Here is a 25,716-nt window from a genome sequence, read left to right on the forward strand (position 1 = left end):
CTCGAGGATATTTCATGTCCGTATTCATTAATGTCAGACTTGAGTGGAAGTTATGGATGCACAGAACTTTCCAGGATTGAGCTCTAAGTGCTTAGCCTCTGGTAAAACTGTTAACGGAGTGCTAATTAGTGGTGCTTTTTGTTATAGGGACATTCATGTGTCCTTTTGGAACTGGACTGAGACCAACCAACTCATTTCACACAGATCACCTAACATCTATCAGACGGTAATGACTTTCAATCGTTACCAACATAGGGCTATATTCTACTCTGTGTTTTGCTGGTGTGATGTGAGAGGAAGGTGACAGGATACAAAGTCTATATATATATATATATATATATATATATATAGCCCCATATATGTTATGTGTATTTTAATATATGTATAGTAATATAATATTGTAGATAATATATTTTGTGGCATATATTAGGAACCCCTAATGGACAAAAGAGCACGAAGGAAATGGTGTCCATAAACCACAGCCCCAGTGGGCCTGCATATAAATCTCTCCTGGTTGGTCTTCATGGCTGTCTCCCTACTACATATGCTACAATCATTACCAACTAGTGCTAGCTGGGTATCCAAAATGCTCCTTTCCATACCAACAGAAATGTGCACCCAATAATGCATCTACCAGACTCACCCCATAAAATCCTGGCAGGATTTTAAGAAGAAAGGAGGCATCTGCCAGCTTTTCTGCTCCCCATAGGAGCACTAGCCAGCAGAGGACTTGATCCTCGGACTACATATGCACTAATGACAAAAGGCTCCATAACCCATTGCCACTATCCTGAACCACTCAGTTCCTCCCTGCCCAACCAAAACAGTGAGTTTAGATGAAAACAAAGCTGTGTTTTCTCTCATAAGGTTAGAAGTCATAATAAGTGAAATGTCTGAGCTGACTGTACAAGAACAAAAGACACCATAGCATGAAATCCTTCTGTTTCATCTGCCTAGTAAAACGCCAAAGAAAGGATCTTATGGCAGCAAAATGTCTCTTTCAGTTTCTGCTCTTCTTTTGGGAGGGAATGAGGAGCTTGACTCTATAGCTGAGAGAAAGCATTGTAATGCAATTGCTGTCTGTGCTTTCTCAAAATGCCTTTTTTAAACACATCAGTGTAAAGGATGGGGTCTGAGTGAGATTGGGGTACATTTCATACCAGTGAAGTTCAGAAGTATTTTGAAACACACACACTACAAAAATGGTGAAAAGCTGTACCAGCATATACGAAAATGTGTGCTGCATGCTGATATGTGTTCTCAAACTGCAGTCATTAACTATTGATGGTGTAAGCTGCAGCTCTGTTGATTAACGGTAGGTCTTTCACAAACAGCTGTGTGCACTACAGAGACTTCCTGCTGAACCACACATTTTCAGATATTTTAAGCCTCCTTAATAATGTGGGTTTGAAAGAAGAATGCACAGAAGTGAGGGGTGGGAAGAAACTTCTGATGGAAAGAAGGCCCACTTTGAGCAGTACCAGGATGCTGGTGGGGGAGTCACATAAAAATGGTTAGATCAGCTCCCCAATGAGTAGGATCCTTGTTTGAGAATTTCAACTGTGTATAAAAAGCAGGTGGGTGACTTTCAATGGTCCTCTTCTTTCTGCCAACTCATTTCAATTAAAAACAGTGGGAAGCTACTTTTAGTTTTATTCATGAGGTTGAAAAATGAAATTGCAAGCAGGGCTAAGAAATTGCTGGCGTCCCTTTCATCCCCCACCTATTTCAATTTAATTCAGAGCTAAACTGCAGGGATTGGCACCTGAAGGTTAAAAGAACAATCAGCCTGTTGGGTTAATTTGGTATCTCTGTCTATTTTCATTTGATTGTCATTTACTTTTGGTTGAAAGATTCCACATGCATTACAAAAAGCCCTGTAAAGTGGAAATATCCCATTAAAGGATTTCATTTACAACTTGTGCTGGACATGAAACCAGGTCTTCAGAAGTTAAAGTTAATTCTGGTCTTAAAAATGTCCTAATATTGAAATAGCATCTACTGATATGATCAGGAGATTCTTATTTCAGATAATTATACGGCATTTTGGAAATGGGAGGAAATCTATTTCTGACTGCATGAGTCTAACGTAGATCTTGTCTTTTTTAATACTGGAGTTTTTAAAGGGCAGTGGAACCTGCTTATAATTAATTCAGGTAGAGTGAAACACAATGTATAGTGAAGTAGAATAAAAGCCTTGTATTCTTTTAAAACATTGCAATGCACAGTTGCAGCTAGCTGTCATATGTACAGATGTTAACAAAACTGTGAAATTGTCAGCAGTATTCAGAGATTAATTAAAATTCTAGGTAGACTCAAATTGCAACTGAAAATGATCTTCTTCTCATTTATACTTAAAATGAGTGTAACTGTAATTTACATGAACTCTAAGACCACTTTACACTGCCAGAGCAGTGTTAAGAGGTTTAAGTGCAAGTGAAAATGAAGCATAAAGTTTTTATAGCTGTTTCAACCTATAGTAAGCTGTCAGTGCTTATGGAACCCCTTTGATCCTTGTAAAAATCTAGTGGCTGAATCTAGGTTGTGTTTTTAAGAGTGGTAAAGAAAATACATAGAAATAAGTTTGAGCTGAATATCATTTTACAAAACTTGGATAAAAACAATTATGCTTTTTTCTTCTCCCTTGGGTTTTGCAAAAAGGCTAAATACAGTTGGACTGTTTATTTCAATTTTTTTTAAAAACAAATTAAATCTCTGGTGCTGGATTTATCTGTGCAAAATACCAGTTTGAGGTTGCCTTTATTTCTGGTGACCATTAGTGTCATTCTCTGAATGCTCTGTGTGATAAGAAAGTTGTGTAACCGAAATTATGAGATTAGATTATAAATCGAGATTGTTCTTCCTCAGGAAGAGAGGGGAAACCTCTTTCCTCATCCCTTTCTTTAGCATTGTTAAAAGAAAGAGGGGAAGTGAGGAAAAACTTGAATGCCCAATAGAAATTCTGAAAGTAAAGGAGAATGAATTTCTAAGAAACATAAACAGGTCTGGTTGTCTAATCAGAAATTCCTGTTCTTGTAATGGATTTTGGAATCCAGAACATGCACACACCAACTGGAAGGGAGAAAAGTTGACAAACTCTGGGTGGGATTTTCAAAAGCACTTGGCATTGACCTGATGCTGCTTCCACTGAAGTCAAACTAAAACTACCATTGATTACAGCATGAGGAGAACTGGCCAACAGAGTACTCTTAAAATCCTGCTCAGAAAGTTTATGTCCGTTTACCACTCTTTTTGACCAGTCATTTCTAAAGGACAAAAGGAAAGAGAGACCTGTAAGGAGAACTATTTGAATTGGAGTTTGTCTGAGAAAACTTTAACATGAACAGCCTGTGTATAAAACAATCAGACTTCCAGGTATGCAGTCGCTAGGGAGAAGAACAGGATGAGCGTCGTAGACAATCAAGAAAACAGGTTAACTATGATTGCATACTGCACTATTTGTCTATCTTTGGTTATTTCTAGCTTTGACAATTTCTGTCCCCCAGAATCCAGAGCTTTATTTTTTTAGACAATGATTTTTCTTTCATTCTTCCTGTGTGATTTTGAATGAACTCATTTAAATAGAAAAGAATTACTTCAAAAATGTCAGACCAATGTGTGGGCAGAAATTGTTTCTTTAAAGAATGACCTATATGCTTATTGCTAGATTATGTCTTGGTGAATGTTATGCTTTTGGAACAACCCAGCATAGCTCTGATCATTCAGCATGCCTGCCTATTGACAAAATTAGAATAAATTAAGCTGTGTAGTAGTTCTGAGTGCTGCAAAACAAATTCGGTGTGCCACCTCAAGATGGGTACATTTCATTGCTGGTGAAGTTACTGGTTACTTAGCTAACAAGGTAGTTGAGGCTCAAATAATATTTGTAAAGCACTTTTGAAATAAACAGACTATACAAAATACTAGTCTGTTGTTCTACTTCAGTGTAAATGGAGTTTCTGTCTATCTGAGCTCACTTTGAGCAGATTCTATGTATATGCACGACATCTGCAACAGCACATCTGGCTATCAGCACAGCTGTGAAAAAGTTGTGCTTTTGTTTTGTTTTTTGTTTTAAGAAACTGCATCAGCTCCAAAGCACAGGGAGAGCTGAATTAAAGGTGTTAACAAAATCTGTAAGGGAAAAAAAATCCATAGGTGCTTAAATATGCTGTTTTTGTTCTGAGCTCATGAAATCTGTTTCCCGTACTGGACTGACTGTCAGATGAATCACAGTTAAATACACAGTGATGAAGGAGTTCATAGAAAGCCTCTTGGAGTGGAGGTGTGGGCTTCCTTTAACGCTCTTCATTGCATCGAAATTATGTTTCAAGTCCTGCTCACTTTACTAACAGAAGTATTCCAACGATGTCAGCGACACTGTTTACATAATCAAGGCATGAGAAGTGACGGTGTGGCTCTGCATCATGCAAATGAGAGCTCTAATTTTTCTTCTTCTGTCCAACAGGAGGAGAAGTTCCATATACAACACTGGCAACCCGAATGATGATGGGCGCCTGGTGGCTTTTTGCTTTGATTGTCATCTCATCTTATACAGCAAACCTAGCAGCTTTTCTCACAATCACTCGCATTGAGAACTCCATTCAGTAAGTGGACAAAGAACAGATGGTGTGTGTGTGTGTAAGCCTATGAAAAGGTGGAAACCCTGAGAAAAACACTCTAGCCAATATCCTTTGGGGCAGAATGTCTCGCAGATCAATCTAAATGGTCAGTTACTGCAAGCTAATTACTCTTCTCAGGCACAAAAAAGTTTGTCCCTGAGATGTATGCATATTCTAAAGGAAATTGTTACCGTCTACATGGTTTGAGGAAGTGGAAACTGGAACAGTTATTTACTGTCTGTGGTTGTCAGACGTCCCCTTCAAAAAGTTGCTATTATATCAGTGTTTGAAATGGAAGAATAAGTATTGAAGGGCTCCCCCTCTACACTCTCCAGTTGTAATCAGCACCAAGAGTCTGTATCCTGACCTTTGATGGGAATTCGTCAAAGAGTTTGCTGTTTCTGAGAGTTTAAGATGAAACTCCCCTTTTTCTGCTAGGGAAACGCAATCAAATGTGTTAATGTGAATGAATAAATAAAATTAACAGACCCATTTCCCATTCTCTCCTTCATTTTAAGCTCGTATTTTTGCCATATCGTTTTCGTCTCATTTTCTTCTTGCAACCTGTCTGCTACTTTCTCCTTTCCCTTTGTATTTACTCTCCTTTTCCTCTCTACGTCCCCACATCTTGTTATTTGTCTGTCTGTCTCCCAGGATTGCTCGTGTCTTCCCCTGTCTAAGAGTATAGTTACACTGCATTCTGAGGTGTGGTTGCAGGCTGAGTAGACATGCCTGTGTTTGCAAGGATAAAAATAGCAATGATGATACAGCCACACAGTCCTCAGCGTGAACTGGCAGCACGAGTACATACCATGGGGCCACCGCGTGCTTTCACAGACCACACTGCAGCGTGTACGCCCGTCTAGATGGCTATTTCTAGCTGTGCTACCATGGCTAAAGCTGTCACAGGTGTGTCTACCCAGGCTTGGTCACACCTTGGATTGCAGGGTTGGCATACCCTTAGTTACCTTAGCATAAAACCGGGGTGAGGGCATGCCTCCTTTTTCAACCAAATACCACTCTTTGTATTACTTTTCTTTGCAATGCTGTTCATTTTGTGCCAACTGGCAATATTAAAAGTAAAGCTGCATGGTCATAAAATACCTGTTAGCTGCATCTATTAGTCACACTGACCCATTGTACTGAAACCTCATTTGAAGACAGTAATTCTGGGAATGACTTTTAAATCAAGACAGTCAGCATTTCCACATCAAAACATTGTGGTCAAATTGGGAATAACAAAGAGCAGAGCGTAACTGGTATGTCCCTTAAACCTGTCTTAATGCCAAGATCTTAAGAACATAATTTTCATTATAGATACATAACTCCTAAAATATTATCCATACATACATTTTGCAACCAGTGGGCAACTGATTCTTGGCAGAGACCTCACATGCCACCCTTCTGTGAACTATTATGCAGGTATCCAACCCAGGGGGGTCCCTGTAAAACCCTATGCATCCCCCCAAAAAAGTGCCCCTGTCCTGTTCAAATCCCTTCTCCTTATTGCGAAGAGGGAGGAATTGAACTATAATCTCTCACATTTTGGGTGAGTAACCTAACCACTGGGCTAAAGATTATGAGGGATGCCTCTAACACCTACTCTCCCACATGGCTGTTTTGTATGTGGAGTTGGGCCATTAAGCTATTAGCCAGGATGGGTAAGGAATGGTATCCCCAGCCTCTGTTCGTCAGAGAGTGGAAGGAGAGATCACTTGATCATTACCTGTTAGGTTCACTCCCTCTGGGGCACCTGGCATTGGCCACTGTCAGTAGACAGGATACTGGGCTGGATGGACCTTTGGTCTGACCCAGTATGGCCATTCTTATGTAGGCACCTTACCTTGGTCTCTCAAATAACATGTTAGGTACCTAAGCCACCTCTCTTCCAGGAGAGAGTTCCCAGATGTTCCCAGAGTTCCCAGATCAAAAAGAGAACTAGGCATCTTCCTGCAGCCTGGATTTAGGGGCCCTAACTCCATGAGAGGGGAGGGGCTTAGGACACATCCCTTTTGTTGGCATCTCCTATTGCTTATCTTAGCCAGCTCCCTACCTAGCATGCTGGCTTTTGTTGATCCCATTCTCAGAAGCCTCTCTCTCCCCATTCAATGTATAGGAATAAAGGGAGCCTAGGTGCCTAACCCAGGATTTGAGCATTCCAGAGCTTTTCTAGGTGCCTAAACCATGGGTGTTGCAATACTCCCCATTGCCAAACCTAAATCCCTTTGTGGATCTGGGCCCTAATCCTTTTAGGTCGATTGATTGTGACTAAGCTGTGCCTGTTCTGTGAATAAGCAGAAGACTTCATTTGGAACTTTCCACAAGTACTAAAACTTTGCATACAATATTTTTTAAAACCAAGAAGAATCAAGGGATGTGCCACCAAGTGATAGGCAAGTCTCAAAAGGCATGGATGTGCATTTGATTCAGATAAACATCCAAAAGTTTGCATGCTCATTGGCAGCTTATCTGAACATCTTCATGCTAGAAAGAGAGACTGGAATTCTCCTGAGGTCAGGCTTTCTTGTGAGGTTTCTAGCTCTTTTCTTTCTAGTTCTATTATTATTATTGTTATTATTATTTATTGGTATGGTGGTAAGGCCTAGAGGTCTCCATCAGGTATCAAGGCCCCGTTATGCTAGGTGCTGTACACACATAATAAGCAAATGTCCCTTCTCGAAGGAGCATACAATCTAGTATATAATGAGAGGATTAATTAACAGTCTCAGAACACCAACTGCTTAGCCATTGTCAAGTGTTTTGTAGGCATTACCCCACAGATGAGTTTTAAAGAGGGATTTTAAGGAGAACAATGTAGTGGCTTTATGGATATTGACAGGGAACTGCTCCCATGCATAAGGAGCAGTGTCGGGAAAAAGCAAAAAAGTGAGTGAAGAAAAATTGGGCTAATGGGCTAATTGTTGACAGAGCAGAAGTGGGCTTGGTAACTTATTAGATCTGATAGGTAGAGCAGAACTAACCTGTGAAGGACCTTAAAGTAATGGGAGCTGTCCTTAGCACTTTTGAAAATCAGGCTACTTATTTAAGTGCTGAAATGAGTACCTAGGAGCCTCACTTCAAGCTCTCCTTTTTAAAAAAAATTCTTTTTCGCATCCACAAAGAGAGAGGACATAGTTTCTTTCCTTTTCCTGCTCCCATATAAATGTTTCTATTGTTCCCCTCTTGTGTGTGGCTACACCCTTTTGTACACTTCCCCTACTTATTTGTATTTAATGGTTCTTTCCAGACATTTTTCACATACCACAATTCATATTAAGCTAGGATGTCCCCAAACGCTTCCAAACAGCAGAGCTCTTACAGATTTGCTTTGAAGGAGAGCTACACTGGGGTTCATGTACTGTAATGACAATAGATATTTTCCTTCTCTGAAAGACAAGGTGCTCTTTACCCCCTTGCCTTGTACCTTGTCCATCCAAACCTTTAATAGTTGGCAAGCACTGTTAATACTTTCTGTCACAGCTGTCACTATCAAGCCTCAAATCACTTGTCTTGCTATGCCCTGTCTCCCGAGCGTGCCTCTGAATAAATCCTTAGAGCCCCAGGAGATGAAAAACACAACTTGCAGGCAACCTTTATCTGAATTAGAATAATAAATAAGGACTTTGATGTAAGCAATCAGATCAATTATTTGCCCCCTTATTAAGTGACTAATTGCTCTCTGACAAACAGCTACATGAAATAGTCAGTTCTGATAAAGCAGTCAACATAAATGGACACTATATTCTTTGCATTTTCTAAACTATATTTTGAATGTTTTAAAAACAGTTCTTGACACATATGAGCAACAAATTACAATTCCATTTAAAACACTGCCCAAGATTACGGTATAAGGCCCCACTGTAGGATTTGTTTTAAAGAGAGAAAGGGGGGTGGGGGCAAGTAAGAGTGAAAACAGAACACAACACAAAGAAAAGTAATTTTTTCTCAAAATCCAAAGTGCATAAAGAAATAAAGTACATACCAAAAAAAACCTCAGAGAAGAATGGGTCATAGTGATAGATCTGTCCACAGAGCTGAGGAAGCTTCTAAACTGTAAAATAGTTTCACTTTTCTGCTAAGGGTTTGGGTTTTATTTTATTCTGTTGCATCTCAGCTGCTGGATTGTGAATGTCACACCGCAAATCTGTGCAGATGCAAATGTAAAACTTTATCCCTAAAGCAGATCATATACAAAATGAAGCCATAGGTTATGTGTCCTTGCTGAAGGATAGCTCAATGATCTCACTGATCTTTTCCATCTCTAACTCTTGTGGTTTAGCTATGATGCCCCCTACATAGAATCAGCAAGCTGGGAACTTCTATTTAACCATCAAAATAGGGGCAGGTGAAACACAGTTTCGGATTTGCTGTGGGTCACAGAATTTAACAAACGTGCAGAACTTGAACCCAAACCCCCCCTCCACCTCGCTGAATGGAGTGGCTATCGCTGTTGTGTAGGGTAGTGGGATGGGGCTGCAGAGAACAAAGGTCATCCGCCATTTTGAAAGGCAGGGCACTAGACCGCATGGAGCCATAGGGTGCAGTTAAGCTCAGGTTCTGACTGCTTTTGTATTAGAGTTACGTAATGTTCAAATTAAATAATTTAGTTGTTTGTCCCTTAATAAGGAGATCAACACACTCCTCATCATCATACTTCTCCACTTCTGGCCCTACCTTATGCTACTGTTGCCAGCCTGTAAAAATGGAGTGAAACCAGAACTTTGTAGCTCACTCTTAATGCTGTTTCCACTCCCGATTATTCATATAGCTCTTTGGTTTACGTTTTTATACATAACAGAATTGCTTTTATAGTTATAAGATGTACAGGGAAACTGTTTTTTTCTCTTGCTACTTCTAAATGTACTTTTCTATGGCAGCAATTCCACATAGCTTTTATGCTAGCAGTTAGCAATACATGTCGGAAAATTGCTGTATTGGTTGTTATATTGGAAATTACATGGCTACACAGAGTCCTGTAAACTACTGATTACAATTTCACTAGGTGTTGTTGTTAGAAACTGGGGACTCAGTAAGAACTTCTCACTGTCCTATTCCAGTAAGGTGTATGGCACATAATTGAACAATTACGGGACATTATGATATATGACCTGTGACAGCATTTGTTACATTTCTGAGTGCTGCCAGGAGACACAGAAACTCATGAACAGCAGAAGCAGCAATCCAGAATTGGAGAATATAGTATCTTAAATGTTATGTAGTGCCTTTCATCAATTATGCCAAAGCTTTTGATGGATTATATACATTAAAACATCATTGAAGTGCATCTACCACTGGATGACAGTGGTAGGGAGAGAAAATTCTCATCTAGGACACCAGGCTAAAAGTCCCTCTTCTTAGGGAAAGTACTATGGGATTGTTAATGAAAACAAGACCTGATAACTGGATCAGACCCATGGTTCATCTCGCGCAATATGCGGTTTCTGACAATGGCCAGCATCAGATGCTTCAGAGGAAGGTGCTAGAAAACTTGCATTAGGCAAATGTAGGATAATGGGTCCCCCATTTTAGGTCTCCTCCTAATCCTTACATAATGAGATTATTTTAAACTCTGAAGCATGAGATTTAATAGCTCTTCCAAAATGTATGCAAACATTAAATATTGTAACTGGATATTCTTTTTATCCATATAAATATCCACTCCCTAGTTGAATCTTGTTACGGGTTTTTTGTTTTTTTGGCCTCAGCAGCATTCTGTAACAAAGAGTTCCACGTTCCACTGTTCTAGTGATGTATTGTGTGAAAAAGTATTTCCTGTCATGGGTTTTGAATTTTCCACCTTTTAATTTCATTAAATAGCTTCTTCTTTTCTTATGAGACAGGAAGAATGGAAGTCCCTGATCTACCTTTTCTAGACCATTCCATATTTTATATACTTTTATTATGTCCTCTCTTTATTCATTTCCTTTCTAAAGTAAACAATCCCAATCTTTCTAATTTCTCTTCATATGAGAGCTTTTCTATATTCTCAAGCATTTCGTTCTCTGGATCCACACTAACTCTGCAATATTCTTTTTGAGATGGGGTGATTATCAGATGAAGCTGTACCATTGACTTATATAAAGCAATTACAATTATAATATTCTTCTATTATTTTTCATTCCTAACTCCCTAATATCTTGTTTTCTTGTTTCCTTTTTTGATCACAGCTGCATATTGAATTGAGCTCTACTTTAAGCTATCCACAGAGATACCCAAGTTCCTTTCCTGAGATGATACTGTTAATTTAGAACCCTCTAAGGTGTATGAATAGTTTAACATTTTCACTCCAGTATGCATTACTTTTCATTTATGAACACTGAACTTCATTACCATTGTGTTGTCCCTTCACCTACCTTGGTTAGATCCCTCTGAAGTTCTTCATGGTCCTCTCTGGACTTCACTTCTCTTGGAGACATGAGGCTTAGGTGCAGTTTGGACATACCCATTGATTTACTTCTTGCTTTCCTGGTTCTGTTTTTGTTCAGCATTACACATGCCTTATGAGATTATTATTGTTTTCTTAAGTAGCATCCCTGCCACTTCTAAGGATTTTATTTCCTTGATTTTTGTCTTCAGGGCCTTTTTGAATACCCTTCTCTTTTACGTATGTCAAATGTGCCGCTTGGAGGCTGTTGAATCATAGAACAATAGAAGATTAGGGTTGGAAGAGACCTCAGGAGGTCATCTAGTCCAACCCCCTGCTCAAAGCAGGACCAACCCCAACTAAATCATCCCAGCCAGGGCTTGGTCAAGTAGGGCTTTAAAAACCTCTAAGGATGGAGATTCTACCACTTCCCTAGGTAACCCATTCCAGTGCTTCACCACCCTCCTAGTGAAACAGTGTTTCCTAATATCCAACCTAGACCTCCCCCACTGCAGCTTGAGACCATTGCTCCCTGTTCGGTCATCTGCCACCACTGAGAATAGCCTTGCTCCATCCTCTTTAAGTATCATAGGTTCATGTTTCCATTTTGAGTGGTTATAGGTGGATCTTTGCAGTTTGCCATTGTCTATTTCAGTGGCTCTCAAACGTATTTCATGGTGCCCCCTTCTTTGTGTCGTAGTAGTTTAGGCCTCACCACCACACAAGTACATATACCGATAACAAAAATCAACATGCAACACTCACTAAATATTAAAAACAGCAAGGCATTGGTTCAAACAGAGCCAATGTAATAAGAGCAAAACCAAAACTGCAAGTGTGATCAGTGCTTACAATTAAATGTGCACACTGCATCCTTGAAAACGGATTAACGTACACATGGCGATGACTTTGTATAATGCTATGAAATCCATCAAAATGCACAGCACCATCTAGAGTCAAATGCACAGTGCCATCTGAGGACTGGATATGTCTGGAGGAATGAGCTTTGCAAGTTATTCACTGCTGTGGGTAAAATGTGCACAGTATGTTGTTGTTTGTTTTCACTAAAGCTGCTCATAACCCCCCTCCCAATATATTCTATGCCCCTCCCCCAGGGCAGCCCACCCCCAGTTTAAGAACCTCTGGTCTAGTTTAAGGCTGCACACAGAGAGATCTTTTATTTGTCCTTAAATGTCATCCATTAGATTTGTGCAGTTACATAAAGGTAATTTGTGCCAGCAAAAGCCTTAATGGGTCGTCAGTGTTAGATATATTACAGCAGTCCCTCCGAACCTCTAATGAATGTCATTAAAGAAATCAAGGTATGGTTAAGTGGTACAATAGGATGAATAAACAGAGGCAAAGAGGTCATGTCTGGAGCCTTGAAGGGATCATAACGAAATCATTTTAAGGCCAGGGCAGATAAAGACATATTGTGGACACCTTTAGAAACCCCTACATTAGTTTACATATAAATTAGCTTTTGCGTGTGTATATACTCATAGACAAACACACACAGAGTGGATAAGGCTAAAGATGTTATCAAACTGAGCAAATTTATTGTGAACTCAAAGAAGTGGCAGCACATAAAAATAGAACAAAAGTCTCCAGCTTCTGAAAATGGTGCTATGCAGCATTCCCAGTCTATTCTTAACCTGCTCTCTGTGCTCAGAGGTGCAAGTAGATTTTAATTCTTACCGATACAGTACCGAACCTCCCTTCCCCCCTGGTCCCCCCCCAAAAAAATGTTCTGTCTCTTGAGCGGATATCCATGGAGAGAAATCTGTATCCACTGAACCACAGGGCTCTCCTGGGAACCACAGCGGAGAAAGGAGCAGAACGTGGGGCCGCTGCTCCCAGGATGCATCTGTACTATTCCCAGCCCTTCCACACAGCTGCATCTCCTCCTTGGGGTCTGTACAGCCCCACTGGAGGACAGGGCTGGGGGCCATACAACTGCATTGGAGGAGCGGCAGCCCCATGTTCTGCTCCTTTCATCGCTGTGGTTCCCAGGAGAGCCCTGCGGTTCAGCAGATACCGATTTCTCTCTGCAGATATCCACATCCACGGGAATAAATTTGTATCTGCCCAGGGCTCTACAAAATTCTTGAAAATGTGTCTTTCCAGTACGGCGTACCAGCAATAAATGTCTTAATGGTATGGTGTACCTGACTGGACCAGCTTACTTGCACCACTGTCCATGCTGAGTGTATATCTTGCTGCAGTACATACCAACAGAGACAGCTGCTTTCTGGTGTTTAACATGCCAGCTCCAAATAATGCCTGGGCCTGGTGTCTAGGGCTATGTACATTGAGCTCTTTTTCTGACCTTTCTGATTTCAGTCTGCGAGTCCGCAGCAATTTGTAAAATAGAGGTCCATTGCTTCAGGCTATTACCAGGCTTTTATCTGATTTATTTTATATTTGTTGGAGTGGCTAAAAACACTCCCTTTTGCCCCACAAAAGAAAGCGGCCATCTCTTGAGAGCACACTCTTATTCCTTGGAATGTTCTCTTTTTTTCCTTCAATCTCATTTCCCCCCTTCACTTTGGCTTCACATTTTTCTTTCTGTCTTAAAGCATAAAAGCAATTCTGTTTCTCCTAGTCTTATTTTGTCTTTTAAGAAAATAAACAAACAAAACAGTTACTTGGCAGCTGTCTTCCTATGTGTTGCCCTTTGCTTGCCTGCAGCTCCCGTTCAGCTTGGAAATGCGGAATCATGTCCCTGTGTCTCTTTTCTTCACCACCAATTAAGGTCTCTCCAGGATCTCTCCAGGCAGACGGATATTCCTTATGGCACTGTCTTGGACTCTGCAGTCTATGAGCATGTTCGAGTGAAGGGGATGAATCCTTTTGAGAGGGACAGCATGTATTCTCAGATGTGGCGGATGATTAACAGAAGTAACGGCTCAGAGAATAATGTGCTGGAGTCACCAACAGGTATTCAGAAGGTATGAGGCATGGTTTACTTTTTCCTTGACAATCGGAGATGCTCTGTTGCAGTGCTGGATTTTTTTAATTGTTTTTAACATTTGGAGCTGCATTTGCACATAGAACAAGAATCTTACCTAATCAATTTATAGCTCATTGCTCCAGTGCAAAGGATTGGGTGCTCTCAGCTCAGTTCCCTGTGGGCAGTTTTCCATTACATTTTAAAATGCAAGTCCAAAAAATATTTGCTCTGAAAATGATTGAGGATTTAGAGATATGAAAGAAGAATACATTTGTCAGAATCCAAAATGAGGGTAGGATCACGGGACTTTAATAACAGAAGACATCGCAGTGTACTGTACAACGTGCTTACTGTAGGGTTGAATACAAAATACAGATTTGTTTTTAGACTTCTGACTCTGAAAACTTAATCTTTCAGTCATGGTTATGAATCCTATGTGTTATGCAGAAAGAAGAAAAGCCTGACCTTGTTTAAAAAATTTCCCAGCAATCTCTTAAACTTGATTTGCTATGAGAAAACAAAATTATGTAAAAACATTTTTGTCAAGTGAATTCTTAGAAGAATCAAGTAAGCAGGAGCGATGTTGTATTTAAGATCATCTATCCATTAAATAGCACAGAATGAGATTGTGAATATTTTTCATCAGTGACTTCAATGGGAATTGCATCTGTGTGAAAGAGAACAGAACAGAATTCATCCCTGTGATAACATCTCCAAATTGAAAATTGATTCTGTAAAATAGGGCCCTGAGAAAACAGCATATTTTTTTTATTTTAGCAGGGCCTTATTTTATAGGGTTCATTTAAATTTGAAGATGGGGAGAATTAATTATAATAGAAAATTGAACTGTTGCGTGTTTCCTCGTCGAAGGTTTAGTTATTCGATCTTTTTTAGGTCTATCAAAATCCAGTCAAGCCATTTCAGAGCTGTTGCCTTTTGTTTCTACTGAAATTCACTTCCTAGGGTATCCCATACATCTATGGTGTTGTGACAATTGATGAGAGCACATAAAGGAACAGGTCTTTTTAAAAAACAATGATGAAGCCATTTCCTACCGGTGATCTCTTGATAATAAAAGAGCTACAAGATAACAACAACTGTTTAGGAGTTTTATAAGCAAGTGACTTCAACCACTGCCAGTATAGCTTGGATCATATTTCCCAACTCCAAGATTTACCAGACGTGAAATGTCATGGAAGAGGAGAAGGTGGGAAGGGCCGGGGAAATGCACTTATGAAATCCTTCTAGAATGTGTCATAAGCTGAAATATGTTTGATGTATACATTTCAAGTGCTGGAGAAAGGGACAGCTGAAGATTAATTGGCCAAGGGAAAAGGTATTTTTGAGAAAATACACTTTGTTCCAGTTTGCAAGGTGCTTATAAAGCTGGGACGCTCCTTTTAAAAAAAAAAATCCATCAGTCTGGCTTGCCTACCAAAGTTATACCATGAGTTTTAGGACAATCAAAAACCAGAGCACATCAAACACAAGCAGGTGTTGACTAAAGCCCTTTAGCTGAAGAAAACAACCAGTGTATTACCCTAGCAGGTAATTACAGATTACAGTCTTTGATTTCTAATTCCTGAAGACATGGTATTTGCTGTTTTTAAATTGACAGAAACAGCACTGTCTGAGTTGTTTAATTTCCCATAGCTTTGCTTTTCAGGAATAAGCAATTGCAAGTGATGGTATCAAAGAGCTAAGCTTTAGCAAAGCAGCAATCAGCCAACCTCTCTCTCTCTCTTCCCCAATAGCTGCAAGACCATTCACAATGAACATCCATTGCTTCCATCCATTCCTGCACACGCATGCACATGCTCGCTCACTCTCTACACACTCCACCCCATACACCTCACAGGAAGAAATGAGAGAGAGCCCCTTGCTGCTCAGACAGGTGACAAATAGAAGGCTCTTTGAAGATTGTATTTGGCCTGGCCAGGAAGAAAGAGCTCTCTATAAGGAATTGGAAGCTCTGCCTTTGCAAGATCTGTTTGAATCTTTCATCCTCACTTGGATGATAAATATGGTGTTACATATCAACATTGTGTACAGAAGAAAATTAAGACCAAAAAAATGTAACTGATGAGGCAGATTTTAATCTCTGTAAAATAACTCTAAAATGAAAGCATGCAGGTGTTTCAGAGGAAGGACTTCATGGGTCCATTTGGCCCATTTACATTGTTTTAATAAACTCATTCCTGACCTTGAAGAACAACTGGCCACCTCAGAGCTATTAACACAATAAGATTATAACCTCAAACAAACCAAACTAATTTTGGGTCTCATTTTGTGCTTCATTTTAATCACGCCGTTAATTGGTGCTAAATCATGACTCGACAAGAAAAGAAATACATAAGCCAACATAGACAGCTTGCCAAGCAAATGTTCTTAAACAACTACGTTTCCACTAGGCCACCTAGTGTCCATGAAGAGACTCAGATACTGTGACTGTAAGGATGTGTGGGGGGGGATTATAATGTGTGTGTTGCAAATGAATATGTCAAACATCCTTTGCTTTAACTACACTCCCCTGAAAAGTAAATTAGATGTGCAGGCAGCCAATGCAAAGTGAAACTAGTTGGACAGCAGGACTGCAGAGGCTATTTAAAAGGACACTCTCAAAACATTTTTCATAAAGTTTAAAATCCTTTTAATTTTTCTTTCTTTTGCACTCTGTTAATTATTGTTCATTTATTTCATTTATACTGAGAAAGCAATTTTTATTTTGAAAAATATAATACAGGAGAGACAAATTCAGTGCTGACTGACATTTCATGCCATCTCATTGACTTCAGTGGGATTGCATGGGTTGTACATCAGTGATTTCAGTGGAAATTGCACCTGTACCTCCCCATTCCTGGAGAAGGGGGAAAAAATTGCAGAGAGGAGCGAGTCAGACTCCAGCTGATAGAAGCAGAAACATCCAAAGCATGGACCACTGGACATTGACAGTACGTCTGCACTGCAGTTAAACACCTGTGGCTGGCCTGTGTCAGCTGACTTGGACTTGCAGGGCTTGGGCTACAGGGCTGTTCAACTGTGGTATAGATGTTCTGGCTCACGCTGGAGCCCGGACTCTGGAACCCTTCCACCTTCTAGGGTTCCAGACCCTGGGCTCCAGTCTGAGCCCTAATATCTATACTGCAATTAAACAGCCCCTTAGCCAGAACCCTAGGAGCACAAGTCAGCTGACACGGGCTAGCCGTGGGGGTTTAGATGCAGTGTAGACATATCCTGAGATAATGTACTGTTTTGACTGGACTTTCTGTGCCCTGTGCTGATGGGCTATTTGTTCCAGCCCTCTCCCCTTCCCTCACAGTCTCTTCACCTGACTTCATGCCACATATCCCCATTTTGCCCTCTTCTCCCTTGTCCTGTCCCCGTCACTTCTCTTCCCTTCCTTTGTCTTTCTATTTAGCTGATCCCCTCTTAAGTAACTCCCCCCAACACCCGAAAAAACCAGTGGAACTAACATGCTGTTTGCTGCCATCACATTGTTCACTCTGCTGCTGTGTTCTACCCCTTCCTCCACTCTGTGTTTGTCTTGTCTATTTAGATTGTAAACTCTTCTATATTGTGGGTATGTCTACACTACGAAAATAGGTCGAATTTATAGAAGTCGGTTTTGTAGAAAGCATTTTTATTCAGTCGATTGTGTGTGTCACCACACAAATGCTCTAAGTGCATGTAGTCGGTGGAGTGTGTCCACAGTACCGAGGCAACCGTCGACTTTCAGAGCATTGCACTGTGGGTAGCTATCCCACAGTTCCCACAGTCTCCACCGCCCATTTGAATTCTGGGTAGAAATCCCAGTACCTGATGGGGCTAAAACATTGTCGCGGGTGGTTCTGGGTACATATCGTCAGGCCCCCCCTTCCCTCCCTCCTTCTGTGTAAGCCACGGCAGACAATTGTTTTGCGCCTTTTTTCCTGGGTTACCTGTGCAGACGCCATACCATGGCAAGCATGGAGGCCGCTCAGCTAACCATCACTGTATGTCTCCTGGGTGCTGGCAGACGCGGTACTGCATTGCTACAGAGCAGCAGTTTATTGCCTTTTGGCAGCAGATAGTGAAGTATGACTGGTAGCTGTCGTCGACGTAGTCCTGGGTGCTCTTTTAACTGACCTCAATGAGGTTAGGGGCACCTGGGCAAACATGGGAGTGACCCAGCCAGGTCATTTCCCTTTTAAGTTTCATCTCATGATGATTCAGTCCTACTGGCATGCACTGTCTTTTAATCAGCAGCCAGCAGAAGATGATGGCCAGCAGTCATACTGCACCGTCTTCTGCCGAGCACCCAGGAGATGACAATGGCTAGCCGTCGTACTGCACAGTCTGCTGCCAGCAAGATGTATAAAGATAGATGAAGTGGATGAAAACGAGAAATAGACCAGATTTGTTTTGTATTAATTTTCTCCACCATCCCTCCCTCCGTGAAATCAACGGCCTGCGAAACCCAGTTTTGTGTCCTATTCTTGAGGTTTTGAGTTCTATCCTTGAGGGGGCCATTCTGTTTCTCGCAAAGCCACCCCCTTTGTTGATTTTAATTCCCTGTAAGCCAGTCCTGTAAGCCATGTCATCAGTCGCCCCTCCTTCCGTCAGGGCAACGGCAGACAGTCGTTCCGCGTCTTTTTTCTGTGCATACGCCATACCACGGCAAGCATGGAGCCCGCTCAGATCACTTTGGCAATTAGGAGCACATTAAACACCACACTCGTTATCCAGCAGTATATGCAGCACCAGAACCTGGCAAAGCGAAACCAGGCAAGTAGGCGACGTCAGCACGGTGACGAGAGTGATAAGGACATGGACAGAGACTTCTCTCAAAGCACGGGCCCTGGCAGTGTGGGTATCATAGTGCTAATGGGGCAGGTTCATGTGTGGAATGCCGATTCTGGGCTCGGGAAACAAGCACAGACTGGTGGGACTGCATAGTGTTGCAGGTCTGGGACGATTCCCAGTGGCTGCGAAACTTTCGCATGCATAAGGGCACTTTCATGGAACTTTGTGACTTGCTTTCCCCTGCCCTGAGGCGCAAGAATACCAAGATGAGAGCAGCCCTCACAATTGAGAAGTGAGTGGCAATAGCCCTGTGGAAGCTTGCAACGCCAGACAGCTACCGGTCAGTCGGGAATCAATTCGGAGTGGGCAAATCTACTGTGGGGGCTGCTGTGATGCAAGTAGCCAGTGCAATCAAAGATCTGCTGATATCAAGGGTAGTGACCCTGGGAAATGTGCAGGTCATAGTGGATGGCTTTGCTGCAATGGGATTCCCTAACTGTGGTGGGGCCATAGACGGAACCCATATCCCTATCTTGGCACCGGAGCACCAAGCTGCCGAGTACATAAACCGCAAAGGGTACTTTTCGATAGTGCTGCAAGCTCTGGTGGATCACAAGGGACGTTTCACCAACATCAACGTGGGATGGCCAGGAAAGGTACATGAAGCTCGCATCTTCAGGAACTCTGGTCTGTTTCAAAAGCTGCAGGAAGGGACTTTATTCCCAGACCAGAAAATAACTGTTGGGGATGTTGAAATGCCTATATGTATCCTTGGGGACCCAGCCTACCCCTTAATGCCATGGCTCATGAAGCCATACACAGGCAGCCTGGACAGTAGTCAGGAGCTGTTCAACTACAGGCTGAGCAAGTGCAGAATGGTGGTAGAATGCTCATTTGGATGTTTAAAAGCGCGCTGGTGCAGTTTACTGACTCCATTAGACCTCGGCGAAACCAATATTCCCACTGTTATTACTGCTTGCTGTGTGCTGCACAATATCTGTGAGAGTAAGTTTATGGTGGGGTGGGAGGTTGAGGCAAATCTCCTGGCTGCTGGTTACGCACAGCCAGACACCAGGGTGGTTAGAAGAGCACAGGAGGGCATGGTGCGCATTAGAGAAGCTTTGAAAACCAATTTGATGACTGGCCAGGCTATGGTGGGAAAGTTCTGTTTGTTTCTCCTTGATGAAACCCCCCACCCCTTGGTTCACTCTACTTCCCTGTAAGCTAACCACCCTCCCCTCCTCCCCTCGATCACCGCTTTCAGAGGCAATAAAGTCATTGTTGCTTCAAGATCCATGCATTCTTTATTAATTCATCACACAAATGGGGGATAACTACCAAGGTAACCCAGGAGGGGTGGTGGAGAAGAGAAGCACCAGGAGGGGTGGTGGAGGAGGGAAGGACAAGGCCACACAGTACTTTAAAACTTTAAAACTTATTGAATGCCAGCCTTCTGTTGCTTGGGCAATCCTCTGGGGTGGAGTGGCTGGGTGGCCGGAGGCCCCCTCACCGCATTCTTGGACGTCTGGGTGAGGAGGCTATGGAACTAGGGGAGGAGGACAGTTGGTTACACAGGGGCTGTAGTGGCGGTCTGTGCTCCTGCTGCCTTTCCTGCAGCTCAACCATATGCTGGAGCATATTAGTTTGATCCTTCAGCAGCCTCAGCATTGAATCCTGCCTCCTCTCATCACGCTGCCGCCACCTTTCAGCTTCAGCCCTCTCTTCAGCCTGCCACCTCTCCTACTGGTCATTTTGTGCTTTCCTGCACTCTGACATTGTCTGCCTCCAAGTATTCGTCTGTGCTCTGTCAGTGTGGGAGGACAGCATGAACTCAGAGAACATTTCTTCACGAGTGCGTTTTTTTCACCTTCTGATCTTTGCTAGCCTCTGGGAAGGAGAAGATCCTGTAATCCTTGAAACACATGCAGCTGGTGGAGAAAAAAAAAGGGACAGTGGTATTTAAAAAGACACATTTTATAGAAAAATGGGTACACTCTTTCACGGTAATCCTTGCTGTTAACATTACATACATAGCACATGTGCTTTCGTTCCAAGGTCGCATTTTGCCTCCCCCCAGCACGTGGCTAGCCCCTCCCCCCTCCCCGTGGCTAACAGCGGGGAACATTTCTGTTCAGCCACAGGCAAACAGCCCAGCAGGAACGGGCACCTCTGAATGTCCCCTTAAGAAAAGCACCCTATTTCAACCAGGTGACCATGAATGATATCACTCTCCTGAGGATAACACAGAGAGATAAAGAACGGATGTTGTTTGAATGCCAGCAAACATACACTGCAATGCTTTGTTCTACAATGATTCCTGAGTAAATGCTACTGGCCTGGAGTGGTAAAGTGTCCTACCATGTTGGATGGAATAAGGCTGCCCTCCCCAGAAACCTTCTGCAAAGGCTTTGGGAGTATATCCAGGAGAGCCACGAATGCCAGGGCAAATTAATCATTAAACATGCTTGCTTTTAAACCATCTGTAGTATTTTAAAAGGTACACTCACCAGAGGACTCTTCTCCACCTGGCGGGTCCGGGAGGCAGCCTTGGGTGCGTTCGGGGGGTACTGGCTCCAGGTCCAGGGTGAGAAACAGTTCCTGGCTGTCAGGAAAACCAGTTTCTCCACTTGCTTGCTGTGAGCTACAACAGCATCATCTACAACCTCATCATCATCTTCCTCGTCCCGAAAACCTGCTTCCATGTTGCCTCCATCTCCATTGAAGGAGTCAAACAACACGGCTGGGGTAGTGGTGGCTGAACCCCCTAAAATGGCATGCAGCTCATCATAGAAGCGGCATGTTTTGGGCTCTGACCTGGAGCGGCCATTTGCCTCTCTGGTTTTCTGGTAGGCTTGCCTCAGCTTCTTAAGTTTCACGCGGCACTGCTTCGGGTCCCCGTTATGGCCTCTGTCCTTCATGCCCTGGGAGATTTTGACAAATGTTTTAGCATTTTGAAAACTGGAACATAGTTCTGATAGCACAGATTCCTCTCCCCATACAGCGATCGGATCCCGTACCTCCCTTTTGGTCCATGCTGGAGCTCTTTTGCGATTCTGGGACTCAATCACGGTCACCTCTGCTGATGAGCTCTGCATGGTCACCTGCAGCTTGCCATGCTGGCCAAACAGGAAATTGAAATTCAAAAGTGTGTGGGCCTTTTCCTGTCTACCTGGCCAGTGCATCTGAGTTGAGAGTGCTGTCCAGAGCGGTCACAATGGAGCACTCTGGGATAGCTCCCGGAGGCCAATACTGTCTAATTGTGTCCACAGTACCCCAAATTCGACCTGGCAAGGCCGATTTCAGTGCTAATCCCCTTGTCGGGGGTGGAGTAAGGAAATCGATTTTAAGAGCCTTTTAAGTCGAAAACAAGGGTTTCGTTGTGTGGACGGGTGCAGGGTTAAATCAATTTAACACTGCTAAATTCGACCTCAACTCCTAGTGCAGACCAGGGCTGTGTTTGTACAGTGCCTAGCACAACGAGGACCCAGGCTTGGTTGGCCCTCAGGCACTACCATAGTAAAAATGATTACTAATAATAATAATATGTGTTTGTGTGTGTGAGAACACAGTTTAAGCCCTATGACAGTATTTCTTTAGCTCTGCTTGGATCAGTAAAGATGCAACTTTGGTATGGCCTTGGTCAGCTGAAATAGAGGTAGAGGAGAAGGCTAAGATGTCAACACAATGCTTTTAGAAATTTCTGTTTTTTGGCATATCCTGGTCCCATATTCCCCCAGAAATCAGGTTAAGATATATATATATATATATATATATATATATATATATATCCTTATGCATGCATTCATTCCTTCTACATCCACAGCCCCTGACTGGTTCAGGTTGTGGTTCAGATATGGTTAAAAGATAGCTGAGTTGTCACGGTTCCTCCCCCACTCTGAACTCTAGGGTACAGATGTGGGGACCTGCATGAAAAACCTCCTAAGCTTATCTTTACCAGCTTAGGTCAAAACTTCCCCAAGGTACAAAATATTACACCTTGGACAGGCCGCTACCACCACCAAACCAATACTGGTTACTGGGGAAGAGCTGTTTGGACGCGTCCTTCCCCCCAAAATACTTCCCAAAACCTTGCACCCCACTTCCTGGACAAGGTTTGGTAAAAAGCCTCACCAATTTGTCTAGGTGACTACAGACCCAGACCCTTGGATCTTAAGAACAATGAACAATCCTCCCAACACTTGCACCCCCCCTTTCCTGGGAAATGTTGGATAAAAAGCCTCACCAATTTGCATAGGTGACCACAAACCCAAACCCTTGGATCTGAGAACAATGAAAAAGCATTCAGTGTTTTACAAGAAGACTTTTAATAAAAAATAGAAGTAAATAGAAATAAAGAAATCCCCCCTGTAAAATCAGGATGGTATATATCTTACAGGGTAATTAGATTCAAAAACATAGAGAACCCCTCTAGGCAAAACCTTAAGTTACAAAAAAGATACACAGACAGAAATAGTTATTCTATTCAGCACAATTCTTTTCTCAGCCATTTAAAGAAATCATAATCTAACACATACCTAGCTAGATTACTTACTAAAAGTTCTAAGACTCCATTCCTGTTCTGTCCCCGGCCAAGACGACTACAGACAGACACAGACCCTTTGTTTCTCTCCCTCCTCCCAGCTTTTGAAAGTATCTTGTCTCCTCATTGGTCATTTTGGTCAGGTGCCAGCGAGGTTACCTTTAGCTTCTTAACCCTTTACAGGTGAGAGGAGCTTTCCCCTGGCCAGGAGGGATTTCAAAGGGGTTTACCCTTCCCTTTATATTTATGACACGCCCCCCAAATCTCAGCTAGGGTGAAACACTGGCTGGGATTTCTTCCTGGAGCTCTAGGAAAACAGAGTTAATAAGACACATGCATCTCTAAATATACTACCAAGTACATAAAGACTAACAATATTTTCCACATCTCAAGGACGATTTTAACCAGTTGATTCTGGGAAACTTTCACGGGAGAGTGCATCAGCCACTTTGTTAGAAGCTCCTGAGATGTGTTGGATGTCGAAATCAAAATCTTGGAGAGCTAAACTCCACCGAAGAAGTTTTTTGTTAGTTTCTTTGACGGTGTGAAGCCTCTTTAGTGCAGCATGGTCGGTTTGCAGGTGGAAACGCCGTCCCCAAACATATGGGCGTAGCTTTTCCAGAGCGTAGACAATGGCATAACATTCTTTTTCAGTGACTGACCAGTTGCTTTCCCTCTCAGACAGTTTTTTGCTGAGAAACACTACAGGGTGGAATTCTTGATCAGGTCCTTTCTGCATTAAAACTGCTCCCACACCACGCTCGGATGCATCTGTGGTTACTAGGAACGGTTTGTCAAAGTCTGGGGCCCTTAGTACAGGGTCAGACATGAGTGTCGCTTTAAGCTTGTTAAAGGCCTTCTGACACTTTCCGGTCCACTGAACAGCATTTGGCTGTTTCTTTTTGGTTAGGTCTGTCAGTGGGGCAGCGATTTGGCTGTAGTGCGGTACAAATCGTCTGTAATAACCGGCCAAGCCTAAGAAGGATTGAACCTGTTTCTTTGACTTTGGGACAGGCCACTTTTGGATAGCATCCACTTTGGCCTGTAGGGGGCTGATAGTTCCTTGACCCACCTGGTGTCCAAGGTAAGTCACTCTGTTTAGGCCTATTTGACACTTCTTAGCCTTAACAGTTAGTCCTGCCTCCCTTATGCGCTCAAGGACTTTTTGTAGATGTTCCAGGTGGTCTGCCCAGGAATCCGAAAATATGGCCACATCGTCAAGGTAGGCGACTGCATATTCTCCTAATCCCGCTAGGAGACCATCTACAAGTCTTTGGAAAGTGGCGGGTGCATTTCGCAGCCTGAAAGGGAGTACATTAAATTCATACAGCCCGAGATGTGTGATGAAGGCTGACCTTTCCTTGGCAGATTCATCTAGCGGTACCTGCCAGTACCCCTTGGTTAAGTCCAAGGTAGAGATGAACTGGGCCCTTCCCAGTTTCTCTAATAGTTCATCTGTGCGTGGCATGGGATAGTTGTCTGGGCGAGTTACAGCATTTAGCTTACAGTAGTCCACGCAAAAACGTATTTCCCCATCTGGTTTGGGAACTAGAACCACTGGAGATGCCCATGCACTTTCAGAGGGGCGGATTACACCCATCTGTAACATATCCTGGATCTCCCGTTCTATAGCAGTTTTAGCTTGAGGAGACACCCGGTAAGGGTGGACCCTAATTGGGTGAGCATTACCTGTGTCAATGGAGTGGTATGCCCGTTCAGTCAGTCCTGGGGTGGCTGAGAACGTTGGCGCGTAGCTAGTGCACAGCTCCTGGATCTGCTGTCGCTGCATACGCCCAAGGGTCATGGAGAGGTTCACCTCTTCCACACCACCAGCACATTTCCCTTCGTAGTAGGCACCTTCAGGCCACTCAGCGTCGTCTCCTCCCTGGGCTGTAAACTGACAAACCTTTAATTCTCTGGAATAAAAGGGCTTTAGAGAATTAATATGATACACCTTAGGCTTTCGGTTGGAGGTGGGGAATGCTATGAGATAATTAACAGCTCCCAGGCGCTCCTGGACCACGAATGGCCCTTCCCACGATGCTTCCATTTTATGGGCCTGGAGCGCCTTTAAGACCATGACCTGGTCTCCTACTTTGAAGGAACGCTCTCTGGCATGTTTATCATACCAGGCTTTTTGCTCTTTTTGAGCATCCTGTAAGTTTTCTCTAGCAAGGGCTAAAGAGGTTCGGAGGGTGTTTTGTAGGTTGGTTACAAAGTCCAGAATGTTAGTTCCTGGAGAAGGTGTAAATCCCTCCCATTGCTGCTTCACCAACTGCAATGGCCCCTTAACCTCACGGCCATATACAAGTTCAAATGGGGAAAACCCTAAACTGGGATGTGGTACAGCTCTGTAGGCAAAGAGCAACTGCTGCAATACTAGGTCCCAATCATTGGAGTGCTCATTTACGAATTTACGTATCATGGCCCCCAAAGTTCCATTAAACTTCTCCAC

General features: G+C 42.7%; 1 protein-coding gene across 1 annotated transcript in view; it reads left to right on the forward strand.

The window, feature by feature from the left end:
• GRID2 (glutamate ionotropic receptor delta type subunit 2) overlaps nt 1–25,716 on the forward strand; it is a 1,023,752-nt gene that overhangs the window by 864,310 nt on the left and 133,726 nt on the right. The window contains exons 12-13 of the mRNA XM_073340701.2: nt 4,469–4,607; nt 13,742–13,937. Of these exons, the coding sequence (XP_073196802.1) occupies nt 4,469–4,607; nt 13,742–13,937 (335 nt within the window). The remainder of the gene's footprint in view (nt 1–4,468; nt 4,608–13,741; nt 13,938–25,716) is intronic.

The sequence above is a fragment of the Lepidochelys kempii genome, chromosome 4 (genome assembly GCF_965140285.1).
Source record: "Lepidochelys kempii isolate rLepKem1 chromosome 4, rLepKem1.hap1, whole genome shotgun sequence".
Classification (NCBI taxonomy): domain Eukaryota; kingdom Metazoa; phylum Chordata; order Testudines; family Cheloniidae; genus Lepidochelys; species Lepidochelys kempii.